We start from the raw sequence: 23,966 nt of genomic DNA on the forward strand, positions 1-23,966 counted from the left end.
ATGAGTCACCTTCGCAAACCCGACGACCACACTGAAAGTGCCTCCGCAGGCAACAGTCGCAACGAGTGTCTCCACTCCCGTCAAGTAGTGAGAAACCAATTTCTACAAACGCTGTCACGCACATCTCAATTGAAAATCCTTCCTTCCTCATTCATAAACGTGAGGAAACCGGTCAATCTGCTCATGGCGTAGCGAGTGCATTCCATTTATAATACTGCACCCCCGAAATCGTATTTAGCATTGGCATGTTAGCCCATCCTGCGGGAGTGCGGGTACCCTTGGTACTTTAGAGGCAGTCATTTAAATTTTTAACTTCCACTTCCAGCACTGATGTGGCTTGCAGAGAGAATAAACGCATCTAGGAAAGGATCATTCATCTCATCAAAAGTGGTGGAGCTGCCGCCGGTATTCGGAGGCACAGGATATTTCAACCTGAGCTCAAAGGATGATACTGCCATGCCTGCACGCAATAGCTCGCTAAATTCCTTGTTACGAAGTATCTCAGTTTTCGCTCCACCAATCAAGGAAGTTGAATATAATTCCAAGCCATGTTTCATTTGATTTTATTTCGTTTCATTTTGCACACTTTTGTAGTTATTTAAAACGACTGGCATGACATTTGATTATTTTATGCAAACAGTAAGGACTTGCACTTTTGAAAGAAGTTACTACAGTGTGTAAACACAGTATACTCGTCTAATAAGGCATGCTATGGTGTAAATCAGTTATATAACTTTTGGTTTCAGTTTTAAAGCCTTAAAAGTCTGGACGATTTCACTCGGTAGTGCTTGTTTGGCCAAAGACAGCAACTCCGCGTTGCCGTGAATTGTATGCGGGTCGGCGCAGGTAAGACGGAGGAAAAGGACGAGGAAAGTGGGGCAAAACTAACACAATAGGGTCATATACGTTCTTCTCCGCATTAACAGCCAGAGGAGGGGAATAAAGTGTTGATAAGGTTCAAACAGTACGAACCTTTCCTCCTGCACACTCATACATCTAAACAATAGTTTTTCCTCGTTGCGTTCTTGCTGGGTTATTTACCCCTCCACACCGCCGTGCCTTCTCCATCCGTCGACAACAACCAATGCGAGATAGGGAGAGCGAGCAAAAGAGTAATAAACAGTCGCACCTAACGCGCACATATTACAGTGCCATGAAAGAGTAGGTACTCATAAATAAGATATCAGGTATGACATATATTACGAACAACAGAATGGGGATTTCTCTTCGCATATTTATGGGGCGTGCCGACCCATCGCGTCTCGCACGGAAAATGATGACAAAATCACTGATAAATTCACTAAGTCGATTTTAATCAGGCTCTACACGCACATCTCAGCTTCATTATTTATACCAAGCCACCGTTTCGTTTGCATCATGAAGACAAACTAAGTTGCCGAACAAAATTGGGCACATTTTCCGCAAACTACCAAAGTGTTGAAGGGAAAAATTGAGCAGGTATTCCAGAAAAATTCAAATAACTTATTATACCAATAAAGTGATCACATTGGAGCAGAAAGATTGCCGCTGCTTTTCATAGAAAATAAAATCCCTTTCTAAAAATATAGTTTTACATTTACCACCGTCCACGAGGACTTGTTGATGCACTTCAACAATGTTTTTCCTACATTTTCTTACCTCCTTACATTCATGAAAATTATTACTTTTAGACTGCCACAAAGTAACGTAAGTATGTTTTCTTTATCATATCGAGTGTTTGGGGAATGGAGGTGAAAACAAGCCTTAATTGCAGTAATATGTACGTCCCAATAGGATGCGTGTGTTCACTCACGTAAGCCTAGTGCCAAATGGTGACGACTGGGAACATGACATTTTTCTATTTTAGAGAAAACACTTTAATTCGATTCGATGCACAGTTTAGCGATGTACCTAAGGCCTCTTCTTTACAGTAGAACCTTCCAGGTGGTCTTGCTATTTGGCGCGTATGTTTTGGGATTTCGATCTGAATGTCCTTCTCCCTTGTCTGGTTCCAGCCAATACAACAGCGCTACACCATAGGGTGGATTATCGCCGAGGTTACCTAGTGAACCTTGGGGACACCATAAACCTTACGTGCCCCTACACAGCCCCCTTCTACAAATGGACCCCGGCGGCACAGGCGTCTTGGATCCTCTCGGAGGACCAAATGTACTCCCTCAAGGCGGACAGTCTCTCAGTCACCGGAAAGTACATCTGCAGCGCCGTCAACGGATTCGGCCACAATGCAGCTGAGTTCAATATCAAAGTTATCGGTACATTTTCTGAATAACAGTTGGAAGTGATGTACTTGAAAAGTCATCCCTCTTGCCTTCGGTGTAATGCTGGCATGCACCTATCCTAGGTGGCGGAATGATTACAAATCGTAAACTTTCGCTGGCGTGTTAAATGTTTTTTGGTAAAATTGTAATATTTAGGCGTTGAAATGTTCCTTTTCCTTATTCAAAGATAAGTAGAAATGTTTAATTAGAATCTGAGGGTAGAATGCACCTGTCAAAAAGAACTGAAATAAAGTTATTCTTCTTTAGACAAATTCTCCCCAGCAGTTGAGCAAAGCTGTGCACTCCTATCGAACGGTCGTGTTAGTGACTCTGGTATGTTCTTTCACTTTTGTCCGCTGTTATCGCATTGACTGTGATGCATAATCAGTAACTGCCTTTTTACAATGGGGTACACGAAGCGATCAGTGGTTTATGCTTTAATTCTCGGGAGACAGTGAGACTTATAATCTCCTGAATGTAAGACTAAAAAATTCATCAAAACATAGTGTTGAATGCATAAAATTCCTTTGATTTATACTCTCTGTCCCGTAAAGAGTAAAATTCAATGTCACATTAGAACTGTATATTTACTTCCCGGGAAGTTTGTAAGATAGGTACGCATTTTCCAACACTAGGATATTAAATGCACGCTTATGTCCTTGTTTGTAATACCTAAGGATCTTTTGCACACGCCTCTTCAAACCATGACTGACTATGGTGATGTGATGTATGAGTTTGAAATGCCACTAGGTCCGTGTTTTCTCAACACCTACTCGGAGGCGGAACTGTCACAGCTACAGGCATGGGGCGAAGACGTGAACTTGGACTGCGAGAGCGTTGCCGTTGAAGGCCTAGCAGAGCGGGTGGCATACACGTGGATATTTCATCCACTCAATTCAATAGACATCAGTTCGCACCTTGACGAGCCGGACACCTACCCGCCCCTTTATCCCAGTGACCGTGAGAGGCCTCCCCGCATGACGGCCAAGAAGGAGAGCACCGACCTGACGCCCGCAGAGGCGGTCGCCCGCTTCACCGGATCCACCCTGCGCATTCGGAAGATTACTCTGGCTCATGCTGGCGAGTACCGGTGCTCCGTTTACGTGGATGCCAAACTAGGCAACCTGTCGGGCGCTTTGACCATCGGTAAACTCTTGCGGACATTCAGAATTCGTGTTCAGCGTAAGTGGAACTTCCAGTTCAACCTCAAGGACATGACTCTTAGTGGTTGTGTGAGAGAATCTGCAACCAAAAGCGTGGATGTTCACATCTGAAGTGGGCACAAGCAAAATTTGCTCCATAGTAGGTCAATTTCAATGTTCTAAACGATGAGAATAATGCTTAGTGTCAATGCATCTTCGAGGAAGCATTGCATATTTTTAGCTTACATGGAATGAAGTCAAAGGCAAGTTCATATTTAATTGGCAGAATCGAATAGACTCCTATTGTGCACGAAGAATGCATTATTTAGTAGTTTAGTATCCCGTGTATTTTAGAAATTGTCAATTATAACTTTGTCAGATTTTTACAACTGTTTGGGAAAACTTGAGATAGTTTTTATAAACGACCGTGTAGTGCATCTATGTAAAAAAGCATTTGTGCTTATTCTCCTTATTTGTATTAAATTTCATCCGATTTTGGAGATATTTGTCTTTGTTTTTATTCAAGAAAATAGTCTGGGATAAAGAAGACAAATTAAAATTTAAATAAAATTTCAGGCCAATAAGCAGAAAAGGGCAGTTTTCCTTCTCTTTTTCGTTTTCTTTGTTAAGGAAAACAAACATCTGATTTAGCTAGGTTATAATCTATGCTTACACTCAACCAAGAATTTAGACTGCAACAAAATGGTGTTTGCAGTTCATTTTTTAATCCATATTGTACCGAGGCCGACATGTTAATGACAGCAAAAAATGATCATAAAATTGACCTTAGAAGAAAGCAACAGGATTTTTCTTCACAGCATACTTGGTTTTTCCTATCAGAAATATTGTCCTACAATCAAATTGCGCCACGAGACCATTCATAAACGGCAAAACATACCGTCAGCAAAAAATACACTGTGGCGCCGTGTTCTTCGCTGCCACGTAATTATGAATTCCAGAAACACTTTCAGCATTGTGTACATCTTTGCATCTGTACGTGAATATTCCTTTTGTGTTTATCTATTTGTGTTCATGCTCTTTAACCGTTTTCTTTGAGCCACATCACAAAGGATGATTAAGCCTGAATCCACGTTTCTAATCTTGGAAAGTCAAGCCAGATTAAACCAGTTAAAGATTTTATTCCATGATCGTGGATGCACGCACCAAAAATTCATTTTAACCGGTTAAACAGGCGACGGTGAATATTATTTGAGTTCTTCTTTATAATGCAATTCATAGGCAATGACCTAATGCATGACCTAGTTTTGTATCAAAAATATACATTCGTTCACAAAACAATTTGAAATTGGTTTGATTTTGATTCCCACTTAGCAAATAAAACCTCATGTAGTCTAAACTCATCAGTTTTACACTACTGTTTCGGCCAAATTTCTCATCTACCCCCAACACTTTAACTAAATTTGTTGAATTATAAAGGACTTTAAGGTGAACTACTTCAAAACATTCCTCGAAGCTTGGAAAACCCCGGTAAATGTGAAGCACGATGCGCAATAGTCGCCTTAAGATGCGCTTTGGCTGCGCTCTTCGTTGAACGTTTTCCATGTACAGATACGCTTTAGTCGTACATTTGCAATTAACAAAAAACCTCATGGACATTTATGAACGCAAAAATAGACAAAAATGCAAGTCTTCTGAAGGTGGTTAGGGAGGGAATCGAGCAGACAGATATCTGTAGCAATTGAAATTTGTCAAAAATCAGATCACAACCAAGGATGCATGGCGGTAATTCTGAGCTCAGGCTGTGCCTCCTAAGTATGCTCAACACTATCTGAGGCAGTTGAAAAGTGAGGCTGCATAGCATTTCAGTTTCAATTACTACTTCATCTAGAGAGACTGCTATTTGTGACGTAGCATGTGAACTCTGGTAATGTTCGCCAACTTCGTGAAAGTGTCCTGTGGTGCCAAACTTTGCACTAGTTGCAAAAGCACGTTTATTTTTATTGTATTCGGTGTTTGTAGAAGCTTGCCTTTTCCTTCGAACAGTATTCATATTTTCATTCGACAAATAGTCATTCAAAAATAGCGTGTTGGCGACAAATTGGCTGAAAGTTTGTTTAATAAGGTTGACTCAACTTTGTTCAGGTGATACAACCAGGGTGAGGTGCTTCAACTCCAACCGGGATAACTTAAGACACGTAATATCATATTTTCATTGTAGCAAGATCAGAAGGAGAAATTATTCAGGGCCCTCATAATATAACCACGACTGTCGAACTAGGAAGCGACGCCGCTTTTCCTTGTGAAATAAATGAGGAAGAACACCGGTCAGCAACCATACGTGTAAGAATTTGAATATTCAGAAGTTCCCTAACTCTGCAAAACTGTTGACATTTTTGGATAACTTGGACCGTTTTCTTTCTGCTTAGTGGGGCAAATATATATCCTTGGATGAATCTGGTACGACTGACTCTCGAACAAACGAAGTTCTTCACTGGTCGGGTGGCACGTACGTTGTGCTGCCAACTATTCTGCCTCAAGACCTACAACAATTCTTCGATATTCCCAAGCCACTGGCTGTTAGCAATCCCGGCTCTCGGCGCAGTCGTCTCGTCCTAAGGTCAGCTTCACCGCGTGATGCCGGTCTGTACATATGCTCAGTCATAACTGAATCCGGCCGGGACGATCATAAGTTTGTGCACATTTCCCTTAAAGGTTTGTCCATTTGCCTATTTGCTCACTAAATTTTAGCTTGTAAGTTAAGTTATCTGAGGTGAATCAGTTTGCCTACCTACTCATTTAAAAGTGTGTTTATGTTTCTTAAGACTGGTCCCTATGGTTACTGCTCTTCAAGTAATATTGTTGTGTATAAAATGATAGAGTTTGCTCCAAAAAGAAGATCTACTATAACCGTCTGGTGGCAGCATAGGTCGTAGTTGGCATATTTATAATTATTTTGCTCATCCATACAGATGCATATTACCTTTGAATTCATACACAAAACTTTGAATTCCATTGAAAAGATTTTACAAATAATCCTAACATAAATCATAAGAAACAAGGTGAATATAAGTAAATTGAAATTGACCTACGATGTGAATTAAACATTGCCCAGTCGAAGAACTTTGTTAACATTTGGCCGATTGCGTGCACCTGAATTTGCTTAATTAATGAGGTGCACGTGTGGCCATTGGTTTTGCGTCACCTGTTGTGCGGCCCGCTTGACCCGATGGCCTTCGAATTATTTTCACACATCCTCCTCCCTGCACAACACCGAGCATCGTCTGTGATATGACGTAGTATTTGAAGTGGAAACATGACCGCCAATTCTAGTGACAGTTCAACGAAACAGAATGACTACATAATTTAACGGATGGCTATTTATCGAATGATTTACTCATTTACCACTTCATTTTTTATGTTAAGCATAACTACGAGTCCTGATTGTACGCACCCGTTAATTTTGCTATGAGCATGCAAGACGTGATGTGCATAAATCGTACACGATTGATGAATATTTAGTTTCAGTTTTGGTTCTCATGAACAGCTCTGCGTATGAATGGAATCCCAGCGTGTGCTTTCCATTTCTAGATGGTGACAAAATAATCGAGGGCTTGGGTGATGTTCGAGAGACAACTCCACGCCACTTAACTATTTACATAGTCGTACCAATTTGCGTTTTCCTGGTCTGCATCTGCGCAGTTGCTTCGGTCATTATTCGGAATCGCAGTCGTCTGAACCGGCAACGAACTCAACGAAACGACCAGAAGGCTTTCTTCATCAGCCAGGGCATGGGAGCATCGGGTGAAAAACCAAGCCTCAACTCCTCCCATCGCTTCCTTGATCATAGTTCCCTCACGGGAAGCGCCTCAATGACATTTACGAGAGGTGGAAGTCCCCAGCACCAGGGCAGATCGACAGTTTCTTCCAAAGTGTCTCCAGCCGCTCATGTGCAGATACGTTCCTCACCCATGAACAGTACCACCAACACCAGCACCAGTCAGCTGCAACCCATGCAGTTCTCGCCCAGCCACATGCATCCCTCTCCGTACGTCTACCCCAGTCCCACTACCGAGTGCGCCTACCTCTCTGCTGAAGGTGTCCCTATGCGACCGCCTTTTCCCTCACCCTCAATCCCCACCTATGCGTCTCCGGCATACATGAACGGACACGTGCCCAATATTGAATTCCAAAGGTATCCCCAGGTGAAGGGTGTATCGTACAGTGGCTATCCGCAATCAGGTGGATCCAGTGCCTGCACCGCTGACATTGGTCTCGACCAGTCAGGCAATCCGTTTATAACAGGAAGTGGTCCTCAGTGCGATCCCGTTAACGGCCAAGAGTCTCAGAATAGGCGATTCCTCTGCGCAAGTCCGTCAAGCGGACAGGAGAATACAAGTCACCTGCGGACGTAAAGGAATGAGCCGTCCTCAAACCTCTGCACCAAATTCTACTTTCAATGGAGTGGCATCTTAACAAAAAATTGCCCCCAATTCCCATTACCACTGCAAAAAGTCTTGTGATCCTCCACCGCATTTCCCAATGGATGCCTTAACAAAATTACAGATCTCCTTCCTTCCCTTTCCGACTGTTTCCTCCACGCCCTATCTTCAGGATCTCTTCTGTGATCTAAAGGGTCTAACAACAGAATTTGGACTTTCAACAGAGTCAAAATCGATTGTATATACGCAACACAAAAGCGTCTAGTCAACCAGCACACTTGTCAGTCATCCCCCATCCGAAGCCATGGTCTTCACTAGGCCATTTACACGGACTAACATCACTGTAGAGCTTTTCTTCCTAAAAAATTTACATTTCTTCTAGTCCCTCAGGTAACCTATATGCTGATAAATGTATACAATTTCTTACACGACGGAAAGTATTTTACCGGTGTTGTCTGTTTTCTCTAAGGTGTGGTGAATTTAGACGACATTTATTCGTCCACTTTCTAAAAGTAGTCTATCAATACCTTTGGAAGGAATTTAAAAGCCAGTAAGAAGTAGGCTGTGGGTGTTTACAATTTGTACCGTTTTATCGTTGAACATTCTCCATACGTAATACTGCATCGTACATTTGCAGTTAGCAGAAAATCTCATGTCTATTCATTAATGCAAGAAATAAGAACTATACGTCTCGTGGAGCTGGTTAAGGATTCTGCCAAGCTCCCGATCAGAGTAATTAATAGACGAAGACTTCGATAGAAATGTACATATTAGCCTACGGGTATAAGGAAGCACGGGGGCACGTGTGCGTACGTAGTAGCTAGCTGAATAGTGGAGGCTGTGGGAGACAAGGGGTGGTATTAGTCCCGCATAGTCTTAGTATTTGAACTATTTTGGCCTTATAGTGAGCATTAGCCCACTTAAAGTGCACTATGCATGATATTGGCCAATCAGAAAGGAATGAACGAGAACGCGGTGTTTTAGAATGCTTAAGAACTAGCCAAATAGTAACTTCTAGAAAATGGGGAAAATAACACATTTTGGGGTTGCAGGGTTCCCACCAAAAACATTTCCCAGGTCCATGCTGAACACTAAACCACTATGGAAGCCTGGTCGTCCAAATATAGCCTACATTCCTGGAACCACTGCTCTGATGTCAAGATTAAGAAAACGCTTACTTCTTCCCACTGAGATTGCAAGGCCTCCCACCCCAAGTTTCGCCCCCATAGACATCATTGATGTCGCCATTACACCGCTGGTGGCCACAAAGAGGAGTATTGTCGATCTCGCCCACCCGGCTCCAAAGTAGACACCAACAAGAGTGGGGGACGTAGTCAAACAAGACAAAAACGCTTATGGTCCACCCAACGTTTTCTGGGCCATCGAAGGTTCATAACTGCCTGCGTCAATGGCTGTCCAGCGCGGCTACAGCTGGACACCACCTCGAGCATTACTATTACGAGAAAATATGGCGTTAATTTGGTAAACCACTAATCCATCAGACCACTCGAACCGCCACAAATGTAGGTAGTGGCCAACTGAAGCTCTCCAGACAACTCCAGTACTGCCTATCCTTCCGTAGCACATTTGCAGGAACGTGATAAATCCTGAAGGACAACTCCAATTTATTTGGCCTTTACTAGGTTCGACAATCTGGAACTGGATCAGGTACCGATCAAAGCTATCTGCAATTAAACATACAACTGGAGTACCCCGTGGACAGTCGACGACAATCGTCAAAAGGGTTGTCTCAACTCATCAATTTATCTGTACTGTTCGGACTCCTCCCAATAACCACTGCCAAAGCTCAAGAAACGACAAGGTTAAACATCATGCTGAGGTAGGCATTGCGCTACGTCGAGAATAACTGGCTGTGCTTACCTTGCGACATCCTCGAACTAGTAGTACGTCACAGTAACTCACTAAGCGTTGCCGAGGAGTACCTGATGTTTGGGAATCGTTGTTTTGTCTACGTCACTACTTCTGGAGCACTTCAACAAGTTCACACAGGTCATTCCGGCGTCAGCTCCATTGAGTCCATCGCCAGAAGTTGTGGTTATTGACCATAAATATGTGAGGATATGACCATTTTCGTTAAAAGCTGATGGTGTTGCCGGCAGACGGCAAAGAACCCTCAGAATTCCCACCAAAGCCTTAGTCGCAACCAGAGGAAACCTAGTCACGACTTTTACAAGTTTTCCCCAGCCCAATCGACGGCGTCTCTTATCGTTGTGGCGGATGCCATTAGGCATATTCACGCGCCGAAGTTTCGCCTTCAATTTAACAGGCAAGCGGAGTGGTTTGTTGACCAATTCAAGCAAGCACTGCTGAAGTCACGACGAAAGAGGGCGACTGTCGATGCCTTACAAAGATTTCTGTTGACATTGTCGATTCTCTACGAACCCGCCAACCACCAACCGCATTAGTAACAATGGTTTAAAATTCAGCCATTAATTCAATTCACAGGAGAGTAGTTTACGTGTCACTCTCATTGAATGATCTCTCGGATATTCATGCTGCTGGTTTTAACCCAAAAGCCATTATAGAATAGAAAATAGCAGAAGTGCAGAACGGAGACTGTGAAGTAGCGTGCTCAGTATTGCAGAATGTTCAAGATAAAGTGTGAAGCTAAACTCTTCAATGTAACAAAAGCCACACTGACGACCACTTAATCGTTTCTTCAAAATATTTATGGTGAAATACAGAGTAGTTTTGGGTAAAATGATGAGCCATTTCTACGAAGAGTGCGCCAGGACTCTCCCTTCAACGGGAAACCTAGGAAACGATTAGTCTTTGAAGTCGCCGCATTATTTCCACCCAAAATGCATTTAAAGAGCATTCCAATTGCTTAAATAAGAAAGAGTAGTCTCTATCTCTTGTTCATTCAGCCCTAAATCATAACTTATTAAATCTTCTAAACAAATGCATGCAAATACTTTTGAGAAATGCGCAATGCACTCAAATTAAAACGTTTTTAGCTTACAAGTCTGCAGGGTTAACGAGTATACGCCAAAAGAAGCTGAGTCTCGAACATTATTTTAATCCGAATAATCTACATTAAGAATATGCATTTCGATTCTCCTTCAATACTAACGGGCCACAGCTCTCTGCATAGCCGTAAGTTAATCGAATTATTCTCCAAAACGTACATTTTCACTAACTGATTCTTGAATAAAAAATTGTTTCCTCATTCGTAGCGAAATTGAAAATATGGAATGTTATCTTATTGGAAGTGTGCAAACAAGCGGCAAAAATTGTCATAATTAAAAGCGTAATGAAGTCAACAGCCATCCTCTCCGATTTCCCACGTCGCAATCGCGATACGAACCGCAGCTAGCGTACACCAGTCGCTCGAATAAAAAGCCCTATTTGTTTTCTGAATTCCGACCAGTAGCACCTACCAAACATATGTACAGCTTATAGAAAGCGTAGTGGATTAAACAAGTAGTAAATCAGCGACACCATGAATGCACATAAATATTTGTGAAGCATTTCAAAAGCTAAGGCAAGAAAATCAATCTTGATCATAAAAACACCCACTTTGTTCAACGCCCCATTCATAATAAGCCTGCTTTTTATACCTATACATAATTTTATGACACAGTGGACAAGTGGGGGATTGAAAGGTATTACATTAAAACTTATCGTCGAAACGAAATTGAGAGCGGTTCGACCACAAATTCAACAAGTAAAACTGGTCAAATACAAACGCCAATAGAACCACCACCACCTATGGGGAGAGGCATGGGAAACGTTCAGACCAGTGAGGCCATGATGATGCAATCTGATATGTATTGCACTTTGATAAGTCATATCAATATCAGTTTTGCTAACAGAAAGCATAAAAGTGCAGGCATCTTTAGACTGATAATATCAAAATTACCAAAGCTGCATGTCCCAGATGTCAAATAGTGAAATATTATCCACCAAAAAAAAACTTTCAAAAGCGGCGGCAGTTTGCGAAAATGACCACGGGTTTATAGAGTAGCATCTCGATGTTTTCAGAATCCTATGAACTATTGCAGGTCTATTCAAAAAAAAAAAATTTCACAATTTCTACAAAATCGTCACAGAAGATCGTCAGCAGACTCGATGAAGTCCTGGTGATTTTGATGGGGCAAGTGCAAGGGAAGTTCATCCACTGTGCTCACTAACATATGAACCAGTCTGATGGACCCTAAACAACATTTAAACTTTATTACCAAAATTTTGGGACCACATTAAGCGCCCATAAAATACACGCATATTAATTAGACTTAGATTATGTTAATTAGTAATAGTTCATTAGTGCTAAATTACTCCACTTAAAATTACTTTTAAACAGAAATTATTCATTTATTTATCAATAAAAAGTGCAGGATAGGTGAGACTTGAAATGGATTTATGAAGTGGGGTAGCAAAAATACAAGGCCTTCAGATATATAATGACGATCTGTAAAAATGTGAATGTGATAGCGACATTCAGCTTAACTTGAATGTTAACTTGTCGGGGATTTCACCAAGTTAAACGGATTCAGAACTTTTGGAATCGTCGACTGAAGTGCACATCGAGCTCTGATTAATAGAGCGGGAAAAAATACTTAAAAAACCGTGACTTGGAGTGGTTTGTACGATTGTCCAATGCTGCCTATAAAGTAAAGGACATTTGATCAATGAAATATTACAAATCCACACAAAGGAGGTATTTGTAACAAATGTGTCCTGAAACTTATCTATTTAGAGAATCTATACGCTACGTTTATTGCAAATGTAATACAGATGGAATAGTCTTCGTCAAAAATTGAATCTTTACGAACATGAATAGTTTGCAAGAAGTGGATGCATTAAGTGTGGGTGTAGGTGCAAGCTGTTTCAGAGGTGCTTAAAAATATTGGTTCGCAAAACACTGAAGCGAAACAAAGTTAAGAACCTACAAATATATCGACAATTTTTTGGAGGGAATATTTGTCTCCAATATTAGCAAAGAAGGTGGCACCCTCACGCAATCGGTTTTTCCAGGTTACTTCAACTGAAAATAAACAGTATAACAGTCTAACACAAATTTAAGATACGCTCATAAAAGCATAAATTAAATGCCATGGATCTTGATTATAAATGGGTATAAATTGAGCACACAACCCACCATTAAGGTAACCCGCTAAAAGAGACAACCATAGTTTCATATTGGTGAGATGCATTACAACTGCTGGTTCAGCTTGATGACAAATGTCAGTGAAGGTTTCAAAAATGCTCGTCCCATCCACCAAAGAACTTTTCACAGGGACCTCTTCCAGTGATGAAATCGTGGCCATCATGATGGTGCAGATGTTGGCAAAGGTTCTCATGTGGTACTGCCGACTGAGTAATAACGCGCGCTCCAGTTGGTTGAGTGCTTCCAAAAAGATACCATTGAACGCCAAGATTTCCGTCTTTAAAATGAACAAAATATGATGAGAAACTATACGTGCTTTTCATTAATGGATATATTAATGAAGTGAGGATGAATTAAGGTGTAGGCGCCTGGGCGCTGCATGGTTCAAGGATTAGTAACGCATAAGCATAACAAAAAGGTATAGGTACGAAAATATGAACCCCCAGAATAGGGTGATGACAATAATTAGAAATAGTGACAATGAGATACCTGTTTAAACAACTTTCAGAATTTAAGTGGAATATTCTTTGAGCTCACTCCACCTTTCATGGCAAACACGGTGGCGCTCAGATGAATGGTAAGGTTAGCCAAAAGTTGGAAGGCAGATAAAGACAATAGAGATGAGAAGCAACAGTCATTGTTCCGTTTATAAGGCATACCAGCATCATACGTCATTGAATTTCAACTAGATAAAAGATTGCGCACGACACATGATAAGGACGCCTCGAAAGCCTTACAGGAGCAAACCTCATGGGCTCGCTATTAATGAATAATTCCTACTGCGTGCGAAAGGTCTCTATTAAGGTAATATTTTGCGTCAGAGGAACTGGAGATGTTGGAAATTAAAAAAGGGAAATGGTGAGTGGATACGTGAAACAGAGAAACAATAACGCAGTTACTAATATCTAGTCTATTTTCACACCGATGGAGAACTATGTTGGAAGTTCACAGCTAGATTGGCACACCTACCATGGCTATACGAGTACGAACTTCGAAGCGCACAAGAGCTGCGACTCCACCAGCTCTAGGCGGTTCCAGAACTTTGAATGAATTCCCCACTTCCTCATCGCTCGCCTCACTGTAGAGAATATGAGGGTGTAGGTCATCATCACCACTCACACCAATAGACGTTCTTAAGCTCTCAGCTCTATCGGCTAGCGCCTGTAGAATATCAATAGCCAGGGATTGATTTCCTCGCTTCAACTCCAAGTTGGCTCGCCTAAAAAGAAGGGGCTGTTTAATGAGTACAGGGCTGAAACTATTACATAAACCCCTCCAGTATGAAGAAGACTGGGGATCATAAATGTACGATTATAGATGGCTGATGCTAAAATGTAGGTTGATCAAGCGTAGATACTGACAAATATAGTGCCATCCACACGCCCACAAATCTAAACGCTATCAATAATTACTGACCGCCGTTAGTTACCTCAGATTAGCCTCCCATGGACAGAAAAGGGCCAAATCATTGATGAGCCGACCGCAATGACCCAAATCAGTACCAGTACGGAGGGCTTGTTCCAGCTGCGTTTCTACACGAGCGCGTTCGAAATGTGCAAACTCCTCAAATCGGCCAATAGTCTCGGTGGCCGATTTGATTATCTGCACTGCTTGATTAGGCAAGCCCTATAAGATTCAGTGGGCCAGTTTTTGAAACAGCACAAACAACTGACAGGTGAGGAAATTTGTTTACGCTAGGACGCAGAGATTAAATTTTATCTAGGCAGGGGTAATTTGCAAATAGACACCAACACAGCAGTCCCAATGGAAAAGGCTGAAATGGTTTAGCTAAATCAGTAGAAAGATAAGTAAACTCACAGCTGCGGCCAGCGCCCTAGCAAGCTGGGAAATCGACGTCGAAAGAACTGAGTCCGAGATGGAGCAAGGAGACAAGCAGTCTATTATAATGACACATTGCAGCAGAGCAGTGCCCAAAATGCTGGAGGAATAAATAATGCTCTACATTTATGGGGAAATATTCATAGACAGAAAAATGAAGCTATTGCCTTGGTTGTGACACAAACACCCATGATTCCAGACAATATTACAGCATTTACAACGATAAACTTTGTTAAAAGACAGTGAAAAGACTTGCCTGTAGCCATAGACGGAGAAGATGGAGGCCAAAGTTAAGAGGACAATCGCTAATGCATCCGACTGAGGAGCCACTACTGAATTGAAGTAAGTCAGCAACACCCTATTGAGAACACATACATACACGATTTAAAAATGTTAAAAATGTTAAATTACCAACAGTGCAAAAGATGAAGAGGTCTGTAAGCCGGATAAACAAGCAGAAGCCACTTACTTTTGTGGAATTATACTCGTTCCGATAAGTTTGAACAGTTTACAACACAACTCGGTGAGCAGGAGGTCCTATAATAATGAGGTAGCTTTAAATTTGAGCTCAAATGTAACAAACTTACTGAACTCTATTATATCTATAAGAAAATCCAAACTTTTCTTTATTTCCAAGATTTCTTATCACGATGTTAAACTCGCAAAAATAATCGCCGTTTCCAACCAAGTATAGTACATGTCCCTAAAAAGTGGTTCAGGAAGAGAAAACCTAATAAAGGTACTCTATTTGAAATCTATTCATAGTAGTAACCATCCTTTATCGGTTTCATCTTTTTAGTAAAGTACTTCCAAGAGCGAAACCGTTGGGTGCATATTGGACATTCGAGCTTTTTCCTTACCACTGTCCTCTCGAAACACAGAGCTGCGACCGCTGCACGAAGAGGGGCAGGATGCATTATAAAATCTCAAAAGCTGAGCACGTTGCCAAATACGGGGACAATTAAACAACCAAATATCAATAAGGCTTATGAGCAAAATGTTTGTCAAATACATCGCTTTCGGGTACATGCGAATACCAGTGATAATTACCATGCCAGAAAACCATGGGAGGATCCACTATTCTTGCTATGCTTTAGGGCTTGCAGCCGTATCAATAAATGGGTAATTAAGTTTAGACATAGGCACATCTAATTGAAGGTCAAGGCAATTTTTGTATGAAGTCGATGAAAAATCATGGTACTGGGGATTGAAACTTGTAGAAATAAAGGCCAATGAGATTTACCAAGCACAAATTGTCGAAAAATTCTAAGGATACGATGTCTCCCTACTGCTTAAAGAATATGCACGGTCTATCTTCGAGAAAGTACAACAAAACCATTCACCAAAATACGTTACCGAAGGCAATAATCCATCAGTCTGTTCAGCTGTTTCATACCGAAAGGGCTCCCCCATCGGATTTATCACGTCATGAGCCGCCTGAAAAAGTGTTAAACAATGAAATTGACAAGTCAAAAGATGTGCATTACAATAGTGCCCATAAGTCGAGCCACGCTAGTAAGTGTTTCTAGTCAAAATCCGATACGTTGGATATGCATAGACTAAGGATCAAAGCCTATCCACCAGTGAAAATAAAATTTCATAAATTTCGTAAAGTAAAAGGGAAGAGACGACGAATAGCTGACCTTGACGTGACGCAGACTCAACACATCATTCGTTTCGAGGGCCTGAGCGAGTGCTTGGTGTAGGAAAGAGCGAGCCTGTAGGCTACAAAATGAGCGCGTATAGGGCAACTACTTGATTAAAGTAATACGATAGAAGCGAGCATTCCGCCCACCTGTGACCAAACCTATGATGCATATCAGCGGCCCCCAGTGTCATGCGCGTCCAGGCATCAACAGGCCTTGGTTCAGGAGCAACTGCCGATGAGGTATCCGCCGGTGGCCAGGAGACGGCCATCTCAAAGGCCTTGAAGAGGTTCGTCTCAGCCTGTGATAGGTTGCGCTGTCGCATAGCGACCGCGTGAGAAGCGAAACGCTAAATACAAAGCAAATCATTGCACGAATCAACGACGAGATTTGCCAGTTAATTAGAGCGGCCAAACAAAATTCCGTCAGTAACGATGGTAATTGCGTATTCAATTACTATTACCCTTGGGTGTAAACCCACACTATAGGCTAGCACTTGTGAAGATGAAAAATAAAAAGCAGTTCAGTTTTGCAGTTACAGTGCAAGACAACCAGCTGGCCTTTAAAATATCATACACGAAGTCTTTTCGGAGGCGTTAGAACTGCGTTAGTTTATACCCATTCGAATGTTGGGCAAAACCAGAAACGAAATGCTCAGAAGGAAATCTTACCGGTGTGGCCAGATCCGGATAATTTTCTTGATAACTTTGCAATTTTTTCACAAGTAAATCGAATTCCGAGGAACTTAGAGAACCTAATCGACCAGCTCTAGCTATTATTTCTTTGGAAAAAGTTACAACTTGGCTGGAACTAAAGGGATGGGGTTAAACAAGCCACCCACCTCAAATGCCAAAACAAGTTTACACTAGGCAATTTTTCTTGCGTTGTCACCGAATCATAGTAAGCATAAAATGAATTGCAAAACTTGGTGACTTGTTCAAATGACTGCAGATGAAAACCGACAGCGAATTTCCGTAGAAATTGTCCTAAACAGGGGTTGTGTAAGCAGACACTACTTACCCACAAGACTGTCTTGGTGAAACGCCACCGACTTTAAATCCCCTAATTCCTCCGCATCACGAGGGAAAGCCTTTTTAGTGTAAGACCTATGAACATACTCCACAACACAATTGATATTCCGAAGAATTTCAATTCTGCCGTTCTCTAGGCGAAAAGTACTTCAAACCTTTCCAACACCAAATGAGAGAGCATTTCATTCATGCATGATGGATCAGTCAAGCACGGAATTATGAAAGCGTCATCACCCTAGAAATTGGATAATTATCTTTAGCCATACCTGGAGTAGTTTTAGCAGAAATTTATAGAAGTTATATATTTTCTCTTCATCAGAGTACACTAGTTTCGTGACATTATCAAGATATTCGCGAGCCACGACAAAACCGATGAAGTTATTGAAAGTAACAAAGTCCCTAAAAAACCTCTGTCTTGAGAAATCTTCATGAAAATTCATTGAATCTGAAGGGGAAAATGAGGGTAGTGATATTGAACAGTGGAACGTCGAGATAACTCTAAATAAGCACAAAAATAGATGGCTCCAAGCAGTGTAGAAAACTTCCAGAAAAGGTGCATTCAAAGGGCCACAAATCATGGAGTTTCAGCATGCATAGTACTTTATACAGCATGAGTTACCTCTATAGTAAATGCTCAAGTTCTACGGTTACCGTCAGGCCACGCAAATAACCTAGCAGAGGCTGAAGCAAATATGTTTGCTTATTGATGGGCCATAATGAATCCTTCGTATAACACAGCTCTGGCAGATTTGAATATTCAAGGACTCAAATGCACAGAAATAGAATGATATACACTGGACATTAAATAACCGCAGCCAGATTCAGCGACAAACTAACAACTGTATCTTAAAGAGCACTAATGTGCACATGAATGATTTCATACTAACAAAGCATTGGGATTTCTAGGGTATGCATAAAAATAAGCATTGGGATATAAAAAAAATATGTCCGGAAACATATAACTTTTGTCAAAAAGCCATTTTGTGGTATGGTAATGAGCTATTTTAAATGCAGAAAGTAGGATGCATCTATGCACAGCTAGCAGGGACATTCCGATGATTATAAACAATTGAAAGTACGCGATACTGTAAAAGAGTGGCCACATTAGGTCACACCAAAACAGCCAACTACTACCTATCCTGCAGTCAAGAGACACGTGTGGTACACATATTATGGGTGAGACTACCAATGGGCAATGCGAAAGTTAGCCAATCACAAAGGACCAATTTTCTATTCCAATATAATTTTCAGGTTTTCGGGGCCTTTATATGGGGTATGAATACCTTCGCATACTGAAAATAATACACACATAATTACAGTTTTGAATTAGAAGGGTTTATTACGCTTTGAATGGCTAGGCAAAAGGGGTTGGAAAAGGTAGCAAGGTCTTGAAAAGACAACTATTCTAGGTTCTTCGAGTATTTCAATGTTTAATTGAGGCAAATAGACCATTATGCTAGGTTGCGTGCAAATTCACAGTTTGCAATGCAGAACTAAAATTAGAAACTGAGAGCGTCTTTTGCTGCACTTTACTTGAAAAGTTGCTGTCATTGTACCAGATAAAAAGGTCAGAGATAGTGGGAGCTGTATTTGGAGTACTCTCTGAATTCGTGATAAGCCAAGGTAGCATGAAGAATATGTATAGCTAGCGTATGTAGTGACCTAGATATCATTGGCATAATCAGAAACCCATGACACCTAGCGGATGCACAGCCCACAGAGTGAAGTGCTCACATAGTTAAACACATAGTAAAAGAGGACGTCAAATCACCACGTTGATTTTTGGATTTACTTGGGTTGAATAACATCATCGAAAAATGACGGTGCTTAAAGGCACGAATTCATAGACTTAGGTGAATATATGAAACGGCAAACATTTAATTGGTACAAGTGTAAATGGAGAATTGGGATGAATATGTTACGCATGATCTATTCAATCATTTGGCTCCGATTATTATACCTTAAGGCTTAAAATCCTTCGATTTGGACAAAACTTTTAGAAGCGTATATTTCTAGAAATCTTATATCTGACAGATAGCCTAGTGCAAGTCAAAAGGGAAGTTCATTCGCATTAAACGGCATGGCCAAATGCAGCCGACCAAATAAGTTTAACATTAGATTCCTTTTTTTGTTTAATGACAGCTCTGATGTTACCATAGTAAGTACATATAGTATTTAGAACCTTCAATAACAACTAATCAAAATTAATCTGCATACACAAAAAGTCAGAAGCTGTTTAGATCGTCGAAGTTTACTGAGGCTTGTGTATTATTCAGGTGAAATTGTACAAGAATGAATTTTTTTGATGAAGGATTAGGCCTCATATACGACAACCCCTGCCGTTATAAATTAGGCCTAAGCGAGGCCTTTTAGCCTACACTAACAATGGATGATAAAAGTTTGGCAAATTTTCAATGGCACCTAAGACCGAAAAGGTGGAGGTAAGCTTTCCTAATCCAGGAATAAGGCTCTCTAGTGGGGATGGAAGACAACCTGATTTGACTATAACACTCGTTGGCAAAATTATGAAACCGGGACCAAATGCACCACAGAGTCAGGCGTACAATGATTTAATCCCATAAGTATTCTTTGCGTCAGGGTTGCTAGAAAAGTCCGTTCCTGTGTGGAGTATGTTACACATATCCCACAATTAAAGCGTCCCTTATTTCCCGGCATTTCTTGCGTATTCGCAGTGACACTTGCATTTTCAGATCTAGTTCCCTTTACTTGACCTAGTTTTAAGAATATGATGCTGGTAACTGTTAATGAATCTCCGCCTGAAAAAAATCAGCCGCGAAAAAACCACATGCGAATTCCAAACAAGTGAAATTCTATTTTAGTGTCAAAAGATATAATCTTATGATCACCATTCAGTAGTGTTGTAAATGTGACATGAATTGTCGTCCTGCCATGGTGCATTATGTCATTTACACCGCGAATATTCGAACATTACCCATTCTTTTCATGCATTACAAATGCTCATTAGTTTGATATTCTAGTGATTTAGCCTTGATACTTGGTACTCGACCAGGTTTGCTAATTTTAATCCAGGAAAAAATGTAAATCTAATCTAAATGTTCCTGTGTAAATAAGGAAAACAATGGACTTCCGGGATTGCAGTGCAACCACTTTATTTGTGGATGGGAGTATGCCTAGGTGACAAGATTGACCATCCGAGAAAGTGCTCATGAATATGTTAAAAGTGGAACTCGCAATTAAATCCCAATCTGCGCAAAGTAGGTCGATACTTTAAACAACTTTTGAGCTAATGATATGACGACTACCTCCTTGAGAAAGACAAGACTTTTATCGTCTCTTTGTGGGGCGCTAAAACATTAAATTATGTGGAACTTTTTCACAAAAAAGGATATGAACAAGCTTACCCTTGAGTATATGCAGTAGTTTCTATTAGAACCGCAATAAACTGATTCTTCAAAAAGTGGTGCGCTCAACCACACACTTCAGCCCATGGTAGAGCAAATTCAGTAGGCTAAAGTATTCAATCTCAATGTGCTTACAGTGTGGCCGCTTTCGACTGCGTACAGGCGTGAAGTGTTTCCAATTGTGAATTCTCGTAGAGCTTTATCCAATTTGATAATCCCACGCAGCTGATTGTCTGAAATCCCAATTGAAATAGAGTCAAGCACTGCTTCTATGTCTTAACTATTTGATTTTTCAAGCTTTTTTCTGGATGTTTCAAATTATGCTTGGAATTTTACATAGAACTATTAAAAACGCATAAAATTCTGAACCACCGAAGTGGTTGCAAACGAGGAACATGTATTTCAAATGAAAAGTGAAAACTACGTTTGTAGAAGGAATCAGATGTATCTCACCTAATGTAATGAAGGTAAGAGTGCTGTAGTCAATACTTAGGATTGGATTAATGAGTAAGCTTTTCAAAGCACATGCGACCGTATTAACTTTGCAGTACCCTCACATAGCATACCCAAGATTAATTAAACTTGTAAGAATTCCCATAGATGCATGGTTTAATCACAAGTGCAGTATGGTGCAAATAAAAGTAACGACAGATACCTTGTGATTGGTTGGAGTGATGTTATCGTAAAAGTGAAACTGCCATTAGTCTGATTGATTAATATAAATGTATGGGATTTGGAAGGAAGGAGGAGCTCATTTAAGCTAAAGAAAATATTAGGTGAAGCACTCTGGAAACCACCACCTACGGTGTGACAGTCATTTGGAATTGGGGTAAGATTTTGAGTAAGAAACATTTGCCAATCAATTTATTATCACTTCTGAATAAAAAGGGCAACACAATAATGTGCTTATCTGAAAAATAACGTATAGAGTTAGAGATAGCGGAGCTTTGCGGTTGCAGAAAGTAATTGCGCATCAGCTTTGACTGACATACCCGCAGAGGGTGCGATGGTGCGTGATCTGATGGCAGTGTGATCAAACACGGTGTCACATCTGACGGCGTCTCAACATGTAAAGGCGCGAGGCCAACGCGATTTAGCCTTCATTCCTGCAGCAGGCCAATCAAATCCCAGTTAATTTTACACCAACGGAACTTGATGCCTTATGGAAACATAGATAGGAGATGAGCGAACGGAATGCACAAATCCGCGATATTAGTTTCATAAATGGTTAACTCCTAGTTAAAACATTAAGTGCTCCCTCCTAATTAGAGGCGAGAAATTACAGTAAGAAGAGATAAAGTGGAACGCCTATTGGACCTATAAGTGAGCATTTGAATAACCACTCAAAGCATCGTGATTTAACAAAAAAGGTGTGCGTTTTTGTATTAACGGGAAACGTTTAGTGCAGTATTTGACTGCAATCAAAGGCGTCTTATGCATTTAAGGCATCATTGATCATTTTCGGCGGAACCTGAGTACCAGCCTGAATATGAGGTGTTATAATTTCCTGATTGTTGTAATTTAATTAATTTAAAACAAGTTCCAGTAACTTGCGAAATTCTGGAAATTGCATTGACATTCCGGACAGCTAATAAAATGCAAATAAAAAGGAGATAGTGTTGTGGGGGCAAAATTTTAGTAGCTAATGTTATACGTGCTGATTTAAAATACGATAAATTCCATATTTGCCACAAGCATATAATCCAGATGGTGGTTGTTTTCGCATTTCCACCCACTTATCATGGACTCAAAAGTCTAACGCAAAGTAAACCTAACAAATAGCTCTCATCTGACTACTTCTGGGAGTCGAGTTCCGTTGTTTTGTTATAACTACATAGAAATGAGCTTGTCTTGCATAAGGCAATTCCGCTTATCTGATAGATGAGTGTAAAATGTCCCCTAGCCAACATATTTTCCTGCGGTCTGCAACAAGTGAATAACATTTGAAATAGGAAAAATCGACTCTTCTTTCTTTTGATCGTCGAGACCTAGCAATTATTTATTTGTGAAAGACTCAAACGGCTAAGAACCGGAGAAGGATTAGACTGAACAAGAATATTGAAGAACTGCACTTCGGTCGGAAGAACAAAGTCCATCGTGCATATTTGTTGTCATTTTTGATTTATGCCCTTAAGGAGCATTTTAAATAACCAGGAATTGTAAACCAAAATACAGTTTCTAGTAGTCGTCCCATTTCTCATTACCGATGGACCTATGATTCTGACATCAATTTGCTGATAAACTTAAAAGGAATTCTACACTATTTCGAAGTGCACAAAGTGGTTGTATTTTATTCAATTGTACCCAGATTTGAAAATAATTTGAGCATAGGTGAAGCTAAGAAAATTACTAAAATGCAGCTAGTAATGTGGATGTGCATGAGTTTTTAGCTGTTGTGAGTTTAATCGCAAGATACCCAGGAGATATTTATGCTACGAGCTAAATTCAAGGAAGTGCTATTCCTTGCCTTATCAATGATAGCCTGTGATGCTAATATCATCCCGAAAATGCAGAAAAAATCCGAACAGTGTTGTGTAAGGCGGAAGAAGGGCACGGAAATGTGGTCACACAAATTGCGGCTCGATAGTGGGTGGTGTTCCACTCATGCTACATTGAATACACTGTCATCTCAATAACCGGTGAGTTTAATTCTCCTTTAAATATGCTATATGACACCCTCAATTGTTTAAGTACGGTTCAATGAAGGTAAGGTTAATGAATATCGGTTGTTCGCACATAGCTCAGGCTAAAATAGGGCAATAAAATCTTTTAATTCCCTTGCATGGGTATAATACTTATTTTATGCAAGGATTATTTATCGGTGAATATCATTTGATGTAGAATACGCGAGTACGGAAACTTTTGTCCACTGTTGACACATAAGTTAGGGCGGAAATCCAATGCTGCCAAGTGGAAACACCCAAAATGAGTAAAGTGAAGAGGCATACATAAGTCAAGTTGCAGCCAATCCTGGCTGGTGCCCAAGCTAGATGTCGGTTGAGGACACCCTACTACTGGATTAAAAACAAGCGTCAAATTCCTCACTACTGTGCACATTTCCTCGCTAAAAATTAACCATTGTGCACCCAAACTTTGTAATAAGGATGCAAAGAAAGTATTTCAAATTGGGATATGC

At 40.6% G+C, this 23,966-nt stretch overlaps 2 protein-coding genes across 2 annotated transcripts; one reads left to right on the plus strand and one right to left on the minus strand. All coding sequences in view use genetic code 11, as the record gives it.

Annotated features, from left to right (window-relative positions):
• Positions 1 to 1,945: 1,945 nt before the first annotated feature.
• Positions 1,946 to 9,109, plus strand: EGR_07903 (Fibroblast growth factor receptor-like protein; the record flags this gene model as incomplete). The annotated part of the gene is made up of 7 exons (XM_024497152.1): positions 1,946 to 2,245; positions 2,526 to 2,591; positions 2,936 to 3,440; positions 5,580 to 5,701; positions 5,788 to 6,073; positions 6,950 to 7,769; positions 8,878 to 9,109. 7 exons carry the CDS (start codon positions 1,946 to 1,948, stop codon positions 9,107 to 9,109), a joined length of 2,331 nt encoding a protein of 776 aa, XP_024348422.1.
• A 3,194-nt stretch (positions 9,110 to 12,303) lies between these two features.
• EGR_07904 (hypothetical protein) lies at positions 12,304 to 20,123 on the minus strand (the record flags this gene model as incomplete). The annotated part of the gene is given in 17 exon segments (XM_024497153.1): positions 12,304 to 12,423; positions 12,714 to 12,808; positions 12,923 to 13,208; positions 13,901 to 14,150; positions 14,361 to 14,557; positions 14,750 to 14,890; positions 15,023 to 15,128; positions 15,240 to 15,307; positions 16,127 to 16,207; positions 16,414 to 16,495; positions 16,566 to 16,765; positions 17,088 to 17,226; positions 17,258 to 17,402; positions 17,437 to 17,578; positions 17,596 to 17,682; positions 17,714 to 17,892; positions 20,012 to 20,123. The coding sequence occupies 17 exon segments, from the start codon at positions 20,121 to 20,123 to the stop codon at positions 12,304 to 12,306; spliced, it is 2,430 nt and encodes an 809-aa protein (XP_024348423.1).
• Between the last annotated feature and the right edge of the window lie 3,843 nt (positions 20,124 to 23,966).

This window comes from Echinococcus granulosus (genome assembly GCF_000524195.1).
Source record: "Echinococcus granulosus chromosome Unknown EG_S00090, whole genome shotgun sequence".
Lineage (NCBI taxonomy): Eukaryota > Metazoa > Platyhelminthes > Cestoda > Cyclophyllidea > Taeniidae > Echinococcus > Echinococcus granulosus.